Source organism: Aptenodytes forsteri, unplaced genomic scaffold, assembly GCF_000699145.1.
Source record: "Aptenodytes forsteri isolate BGI_AS27 unplaced genomic scaffold, ASM69914v1 Scaffold429, whole genome shotgun sequence".
NCBI classification, from domain to species: Eukaryota; Metazoa; Chordata; class Aves; order Sphenisciformes; family Spheniscidae; genus Aptenodytes; species Aptenodytes forsteri.
The window spans coordinates 445,153-453,971 of NW_008794432.1; the positions used below are offsets into that span (position 1 = coordinate 445,153).

The following is an 8,819-nucleotide window of genomic DNA, read 5'->3' on the forward strand; positions in this document are numbered from 1 at the left end:
CTCAAGTTGCGAGGTTTAGATTGGACATGAGACATGAGAAGACGTGTAGATGAGGCGCTTAGGGACATGGTTTAGTGGGCATGGTGGTGTTGGGTCGACGGTTGGACTCGATGATCTTAGAGGTTTTTTCCAACCTCAATGATTCTATGATTCTGTGATTCCCCCTTTCTGGGGGAGAGCGCCATAACCGGCGTCAGCCGACCGGTTGGCGAGGCGATGGAGCAGTTAGCGTGGACGTACCCCGCCGGCTGGCGCGTACGCCTTGAGCCGAGGCAGAAGATGCGATCGGTGTGCCTGGGAAAAAGGGCGGTGCAGCGCTGGAGAGGCCCTGTGGGGAACAGAGGGCCGGGACCGTTCCGAAATCCTGGTGGCTGCCGTCTTGAGCCGTGAATAAAGGGTTTCGCCGAAGGTTCAACACGCGGATGGTCACAAAATGTTTGGGAGGGGGAGGCGGGGTTTGGACCGGAACGTTTGCCGGGGCAGCGGCGAGGGGGGATCGAAGAGGGTGGTTGCAGCCTGGTTGGAGAAATGAAAAATTCAAGCTGGAAGAGGCGCTGCCGGGGAAACTGCACAGTGAGGGACCCCAGAGCGCCGAACCCGCGGGGCCACCGAGGCTGGGAAGCCGTGGCGGGGACTCGCTGCGGCCGGAGAGATGCCACCTCACCCACCCCGGGGCTGCCTGGGACTCGCGGGAAGAAATGACAGAGAAGGTGGGGGGCGTGTAGCTGTTAGAGAAGCAGATTTTCGTGAGTTTGGGGATCCGGGAGAGCAAGTGTGAACACAAGTGTTTGAAGATTAAAAACTGCCACGGAAAGCCCATGGAGGAAGGTTGGTCTGCGCTAGAGAGCAAGCCGCGTGAACTGGAAGCAGGGCACGCGGAGGAAGGAATGGCCGTGAGCTCCCAAGAGGGCTGAAGAGGAGCTGAGGGTGACGAACCCCTTCGTTTGGAGGAGGCGGGAGGTTATCAGGTGAGAATACGCCGTGGGTTAGACCTTCAGGGAAGAGCGGAAACGGCGCTAACCGCCTCGGAGGCGAGAGGACTGCGAGGTGCTTTCCAGCCTCCCGGGAAGAAGCGGGAGTTCTCCGCTGAGAGCGGTTGCCTTGGAGGAGGGCAGAGGGTCCAAGCTGGCCGTGACGTCGCCGAAATAACGGGAACCTCACTAGAAAGGCGAGTCGCAAAGCAAATGGCCGTGCTGCCTGTAGCAGCCGGGCAGCCCTGCCCGGACACCTTCCGACTCTGCAACGCCGTTTCCTGCGTCCTTCCTGGAAAAACTCCTGGAATAAACCCGATTCCCCCTGTATTCAACTCTCTAGTACTGTGCTGGGACCGAAGGGAACTGCTCTGCCTCGGGAATGGCCTCAATTTGTACGTTTTCACGCAATTCGCTTTGAACGGGATCGGGGAAATAGGTATACCTGGACTTGGGAGCGGAAGGGAGAGCTGGCTAGCTGCGGGGACCAGGATGGAAGGTGCAGGTTAAGAAAATGCGTGGAGGTCGCTGGGCTGGAGTTTAGAAGCGCACGGAATAACCGGGGAAACGTCATTTATGGCAATTACTTCCAAAGGGAAGCAGCGAAAGCGGACGCGGTATCTACTGTCTGGAGAATCATAGAATCATAGAATCATTGAGGTTGGAAAAGACCTCTAAGATCATCGAGTCCAACCGTCGACCCAACACCACCACCCACTAAACCATGTCCCTACTTACCGTGACGTTGGCGGGTGCGGGTTGGAAAGCCTGTAACGTCTCGGAGGACAACCGATGAACGGCAAACAGGTGGGGGGGACTTAACAGGAGAACTCTGCTGCCGCTTCACGGGCGCTCTGCGGAGACGGTCCGGTGCTGCCCGTCCTGCCTGTGCTTGCAGGTGAGCTTTCCCGCGAAGGCTCGCCTCGCCCCCCCCCCCCAAAAAAGGAGCAGGAAGGGTGACAAAAGCAGTGGCTTGAGTTGACGCGGGGAAGTCTGCTGGGGAGCTGATGGGGCCTTTGATGAGTCTGGTCTGGTCTCGGGGATCTTTGGGAGTAAAGAAGTTAAGCAGCCTCGAGAGGAGGACGGAGCAAGCCTGGCTGCCCGGCGGGAGCCGGCGCGGAAAGACGTAACTGGAGGGTTTGGGGGACAGTACACAAAAGATCTCTGACACAGCCGAGCGGATGGAGGCTTCTTCAAGCTGGAAGTGATTATCGAGGCTGCCGACTCCAGCGTCTCGCTCGCCTCAGGCTGCGCGGCGGCAGGAAGAAACCCGGAGTTCATCTGTGCGCGACGCCGCGCGTGGGATCAAAGCGCGGTGGGAAGGTGCCCCGGCTGCCCCCCGGTCCCTGTGGCACGCCAGGGAGGCCAGCGTGGTTCCAAATCCCTCGGCCCACGTGGTAATTACCGCCAACGGCGCCCGGCTTCGTCCCCGTGCACCTCGCAAGGCATCGCGCCTGGGTTCAGGGGGTGTTTGCCGTGTCGGGGTTTGAATGGCAGCGAAGGTGTTAGCTGGCGGGGGATGCAAGAAGCCCCTCGCTACCGTGTGTTTCCAGTGATGCTCCGCAAATTCAGTGCGACGGCAAGGGCAGAGAGCAGCAGAGTGGACTGCGAGCGCTTGGGCCGCGAGTACTTCCACACCATCTTCCCCTCGGGCTGTTAGTTTTTAAAGGAGAGCGTCAAAAACGGAACGGACCCAGAGGATCTCTTAAAAACTCCCAAGCTGAAGCATCCCCTAAGCAGCATAACTGAGGGCTTCCGAGCGATTTCTCCTCTAGCCCCCCTGTTTTTGCTCTCGACTTTCTGAAACTTTCGGGCAGAAATCTTCCAGCCTTGGGCCGTGCCCAAAGGCGCTTGGTGCGGGCAGGAGCGTGGGAGGCGGATTAAACAAACAGTTGAGCTGTTTTGAGAATGAGTACAAAAATACTGCTCCCTGTTGAAATTCTTGTAACCTTTTTATCAGCTCCGCAGCCGAAATAGCCGGATGCAGAAGTTACCACTTGCCTTAGAAATGGACGTTGCTGTCAAGAAGGGCGTCTGGGGGGAAAATGGTTTGATTTTTTTATACCTCCGCGACCCTTTGAAAGCCGTGTGCTGAGCGCCCTTCCCCGTCTCTCCCCTGAGCTCACAAAGGGCCGCGTTGCATGCGTGCCGCTCCCTGACCGTCACAGCGTAGGGGGTTTAACCACCTGGCGCTCTCTCTAGCGGAAGATGTTGTCCAAACTGCCTTTGGAAGTCCTGGAATTAAAAATCTGGGAGCGGAGCCTCTGGTTTTTCTGCTGCACGGGACCTGCGCGTTGCTCCCGTGGGACAGATACTAACGTAGTAATTTGTAGCATGAAACGCTGCTCAGCGCACGCCGAATCCGGGTGAGCAATTAGTCTGAAGATCCGTAGTAAACACAGCGCTCGCTGTACACTCCAAATTAAATATAGCCCGGAACAGAGTGGGAATTGGAAGGCAGATCTAGGACACTTGAGTTCGCAGCTCAGAAGCTTCCTCGGCGGCTGGTTCGTGCCGCGAAAGGCTGCGCTGCCGAGGGGAGGGGAGACGGCGTGCGTGCATCTCTGTGTGCAGACGGCGTGTGTAGCTCCTACCCTGAAGAGGGCTCTGCTGGCCCAAAAACGTGTCAGCTTGCGGTGGCACGTCCCAGGGTTTGAGGGTGGGTGCGCAACCCCCCCCCCCCCCCCAGGCTGGACTTGTTGCGAAGCGTCTGCCCGCCAAGGAGTGAGAGGCTCATCTGTCGAGGGCGTTTGGTTTTCCCCCCCTGAACTCTTGCCCTCGCGCGCTTACAAAAGGTGAGCTGCTTCCTGGTAGCCTCCCAGAGCAGCAAGCTGTGTCTTGCCTCGTCGCTCAGGACAGCTGACATCTTGGGGAGCCAGTCCTCTGCTCGCGCAGGGCGTGTGCTGGAGCTCAGCGGAGGAGCAGATGGAAAAGCAAAAGGCTCGTAGTTGGGAAGCGATCGTGCCCCTGTACTCGGCACCGGTGAGGCCGCACCTCAAATACTGTGTTCAGTTTTGGGCCCCTCACTACGAGAAGGACGTTGAGGTGCTGGAGCGTGTCCAGAGAAGGGCAACGAGGCTGGTGAGGGGTCTGGAGAACAAGTCTGATGAGGAGCGGCTGAGGGAACTGGGGTTGCTTAGCCTGGAGAAAAGGAGGCTGAGGGGAGACCTCATCGCTCTCTACAACTCCCTGAAGGGAGGTTGTAGCGAGGTGGGGGTCGGTCTCTTCTCCCAAGGAACAAGCGATAGGACGAGAGGAAATGGCCTCAAGTTGCGCCAGGGGAGGTTTAGATTGGACATGAGGAAAAATGTCTTTACTGAAAGAGTGGTGAAACATTGGACCAGGCTGCCCAGGGAAGGGGTTGAGTCCCCATCCCTGGAGGTATTTAAAAGACGAGTAGATGAGGCGCTTAGGGACATGGTTTAGTGGGCATGGTGGTGTTGGGTCGACGGTGGGACTCGATGATCTTTGAGGTCTTTTCCAACCTCAATAATTCTATGATTCTGTGATTCTAGTTGAAGTCGAGGGGAGGAAGATCGAGCCGGTGCAGGTGGCCGGTGGGGTGAAACCTCACGGCTCTGCTCCGTGGAGTGTTCCCTCTCTTTTTCCGCCTCCCTGCGTGTAAGGCGTGCTCCGGGGTTATGTCAAGCATCGCAAAGCAGAGCCTGTCGCCCTGTCTTCAGGGCACCAGTAATCCTCCTTGCCGGGAAAAGGAGGCGTCGATCCCGTTGTTGTGGGGCTTGCGTTAATGCTTCGCCGGTCAGAGAGCCGGGCGGCCGGACTGGAGATGTGCGAGAGGGCTCGCTCGGTGCTGATCGTGAGCAAGAGGGGTTTCCACGTCGGCCGGGAGGAAGAGCAGACGCTGTGGCGGATTCCACGAGCGAGGGGCGGTCGTAAGCCTGGGGCGCAACGTGTTTTTGCAGGCCAGCGGAGTAACGGGGAAGAGCAGCGCGGCGCTGAGAGGGGTCTGCTGGGCCGGGGGGGGGGAAGCGTGGGGAGTTGTCGTTGCAAAAATGAAGCGCTGAAAGAGGACACACGCCACGGCGGCATGCCACCGAGGGGAGGGGACAGGGCTCCGGGCGAGAGGAGCTGGCTCGTGAGAGATAACAGGCACCGGACCTGTTTGCCGTGGCTGCGTTCACGGCAGTGATTCACCACCATCGAACTGCGAACAGACCCAAGACGAGCGGTTTGGGCGCTAAACCTTTGGGCTCGGCTTGCGCCGCCTCGAAAGGGCTCGGGCGCGCCGGCTCCCGGTGAATTGGGACGACCGGTTTGCAAACTGTGAAGGGGGCTTCCTAACCTCCAGCGTCGATCGTCCGCAGCCCCCGGCACAGCGGGGCGCTTGCGGCAGAGCGGCCCTGTGAGATGACTTTTAAGCATCTCCTGTGGTGGTTGGTGTTTGGCTTCTGCTGGACGGTGTTGGAGGACTCCAGCGGAACGGGGCAGTCCTCCAGAGCCTCGTTTAGGCTCTTAACAGCCCACGGGTCCCCTCCCGAGCTGCGGCTTCACCCCCAGGGTCTCCCCGCTTGTGGTGGTGCTCACGGTGTCTCCCCTCGCAGGACTCTGAGTTCAGTAATGCTGATCAGATGGACCTGTACGACGACGTGTTAGCAGCCAGCTCGCAGCCCCCCGAAAGCCGCACCAGCAGCTCGGAGGCACCCCCGGAGATCCGCCAGGAGCCGTCCCCCAAGCCCAACAGCAAATCTCCCGCCATCCTGTACACGTACAGCGGGCTGCGCAACAAGAGAGCCGCCGTCTACGTGGGCAGCTTCTCCTGGGTGAGTGGGGTCGCTGCCTGGCTGTGCTGGCCTGCCGGGGGGGGGGTCTCCAGACCACCTGCGTGGGCAGCTTGGGTCTCCTGTCGTGCGTACACGGATGAGGGTCCTCCAGAGAAACCCCCGAGGGGCTGCAGGGCTCTTTGGGGGTGCTGTTCCTCCTCAATCCACGCTGACCCCCAGTGTCCCAAGCCGGGTCGTGAGGTGGGCTTGACCTTGCCATCCTCAGGGAAAAGGGATTCGTGGCCTCGAGGGGCTTCAGATCCAGGCTGGGGCAAGCGGCTGTAGTGCCTCCCTCGCACCGGCTGCTGCCCCTGCCTGGCTCTGCCTTCTTGGGGGCTGCGCGGGCGAGTCCCCTTCTCCTGTTGACGGATACGGGGACAGTTCTGGGAAGGCTTTGTCTTGTCCAGGAAACAGAGGCACCTCCGGTAGCCGTGCCCCGGGCCTGATTCAGACTCGATGCTGAGTTGACGGATACGGGGACAGTTCTGGGAAGGCTTTGTCTTGTCAAGAGAACAGAGACACCTCCGGTAGCCGTGCCCAGGGCCTGTTTCAGACTTGAGGTTGATTTTAAACTCCCCGTAGGGGCTCCTTGGGGTGTTGTACTCAAGCGCCCTGCTCCAGCTGCCTGAGCCTGGGTTAGCTGGGGGGGAGGGGGGGGGCCCCGGGGCCCGCGAAGGGCTGCGTGAGCTGACACCGGCCTCTCCCCTCTTCCCCTCAGTGGACGACTGACCAGCAGCTGATCCAGACCATCCGCTCAGTCGGTGTCTACGACGTAGTGGAGCTGAAATTCGCGGAGAACCGAGCCAATGGCCAGTCGAAAGGGTGAGAGCCGAGGGGGACGCGGGGGAACGGGGGGAGAGCCAGACCCTCGCGGCCACCTCCTCTCTGTTGGGGGGGGGGGGGGGCAGCCGGTGTTTTTCCTGGCTGGCACAGGTGATGCACAGCTCGCCTGGAGATGGGATGGTAAAGCGGAGGCTCCCAAACAGCACGGGAAAGGGAAGAGGGGACGTGCAACGCCAGGCTGGGTTCAGCTGCCAGGGAAGGCAGCGGGAGGCGGTGCTGGGTGGTCTCTGCCAGCGAGGACAGATGGAGCCCTGTGGGGTTTGGCACGGGGGTCCCTACCCCCTACCAGGGGCTGAACCGCCTGGGGCCGGCTCTTGCTGGCTGACCGCCGGGCTTTCCCACAGGTACGCAGAGGTGGTGGTCGCCTCTGAGAACTCGGTCCACAAACTCCTGGAGCTCCTGCCCGGCAAAATCCTCAACGGGGACAAGGTGGAGGTGAGGCTGGCAACCCGGCAGAACCTGTCACAGTTCGAGGCGCAGGCTCGCAAACGTGAGTGAGGCGAAGGCACGCCGCGGGTGGGGGGGGCCTCCGTGCTGCGCAGCAGCTCCCGCGGGCCCCGCAGATCCCCAGCAGAGCTGTCAGGCCGAACCCACCGAGACCTCGGGGTGGGGGGGACGCTGCCAGGAGACTCTGGGGGTTGTTTCCTATTGCTGCTGAGTCTGATTAGATCCTGACCCGAGTCTTTATGATCCCCTTTTAGGTGCTCACACACTGCGAAGATCCCTCGTAGCCTCCTCCTCCTCTTCTCCAAACTGAATGGGCTTAAGCTCTTCAGCCTATCAACATAGCTAAGACCCTCCATATCTATTAGTAGCTCTTCTCTGGATCTCCTCCAGAATTTGTCCATCCCTGCGGAGGTAAGGTGCCCAACACTGGACACAGTATTCCAGCTGGGGCCTGGCCGTGGGCTTTCTACAATGGCAATAGGTGGTCCTCGCCTCACTCCGCAGCGATGTGACGCCCCAGCCCCGTGCCGGGGGGCTCTGCGGAGCCGCAGGGACTGTCTTGGCAGGAGCGTGTACGAGGAGGTCTTGGCCAGCTGTGGTCATTGTAGATCCCGTGGCTCGTTTCACGCAAGGGAAGCCCTTCTTTCTAAGCGCCCTGGCCGAGTTGCAGTGGGGTAGCTGTGACCTTCGCACCCTCCCTTCGGCTCCGGTGCCGGCGGTGATCCGCTGCTTGGCAGCGCCATGCGCTGTTAGACCGCGTCCCGACCTGCCCTCGCGTTTTGGTGGAGCAGGGGCGTGTTCCCTTCTCCCTCGCCTCGCCGGGCACGGGGAGGAGGCTGAGTTTCAGCCTGACCCCAGGGGCCTTGCCACCGGCATGGCTGAGCTTGCATAAACCCTTGCCGCCAGCTCGGCAGCGCCGGTGACCGAATGGTGCTCCGCTTGACGGCCGCGGGGCCGGAAGGGCGGGTGGGGGAGCCATGGCTCCCCCGAGGGGCTCAGGCAGAGGCGGTGTCCTCCGTCGTACCTCTCCTGTCTCATCCTCGAAGCCTCTTTAGACACAGCAAGGGTTCCTGTCCCTCTCTTCAGGGGCAGACGGGCGCCGAGTTTTCCTTCCTCCAGCAGCTCCGTTGCTGTCGGCACTTGGGTGCTGTCCCCTCGTGTTCCTCCACGCTCAGGCCTTTCTGAGCCCGCGTGCGGATCGCGGGCTTTCTGGGTCGTTTAATGTCTTCGGGGACTCGGGGGACCCAGCGACCTCTCTGCTGGGGACCTCTCGCCATTTCTTGTGGCTTTTCGCTTCTGTCCCTGTAACCCGCTTGCTCGGCGGCTTCCGCAGAGCCACGCTGGCCGAGAGCGAGCGTCCCCGGGGCGCTGTGCGGGCAGCCGGGGTCTTGCTGGAGAGCTGGTACCCTCTTTGAGGCACGTGGAAGCGGAGGCTACGTTTGGCTGGCTGGATCTTTTCTCTGGGCACCTTGAGCTCTCCCGAGGCCGGACCTCACGGGGCTGCGGGAGAGGACGGTCCTCACGCTGGTCGCTGCGGGTTGGGAGGAAGAGGAGGAGGAGGAGGAGGAGGAGGTCTCCGAGACCTGGAGGCCCTCCGGCCGCGACTCATGGCTCTTTCCTGTACCGCTTGCAGGTGTGCCGCCGAGGGCCAACTCCCGGGACTCCGTGGACTCGGTGGATGGCCGTGCCACGCCGACGGAGAATGCCTTGCCGCCTGCCCGCGTGGAGAAACCCCCCTCTGTCCTGCCTTTTTTCAACCGCCCCCCCGCCGCCCTGC

The 8,819-nt window shown here is 61.1% G+C and overlaps 1 protein-coding gene across 1 annotated transcript in view; it reads left to right on the forward strand.

Moving 5' to 3' along the window:
• The window catches only part of CPSF7 (cleavage and polyadenylation specific factor 7), a gene marked incomplete at its 3' end in the record, with an annotated part of 9,077 nt that extends 260 nt beyond the window's left edge, over positions 1-8,817 (forward strand). The window contains exons 2-5 of the mRNA XM_009289545.1: positions 5,534-5,752; positions 6,471-6,574; positions 6,940-7,085; positions 8,676-8,817. Of these exons, the coding sequence (XP_009287820.1) occupies positions 5,534-5,752; positions 6,471-6,574; positions 6,940-7,085; positions 8,676-8,817 (611 nt within the window). The remainder of the gene's footprint in view (positions 1-5,533; positions 5,753-6,470; positions 6,575-6,939; positions 7,086-8,675) is intronic.
• Positions 8,818-8,819: the final 2 nt, after the last annotated feature.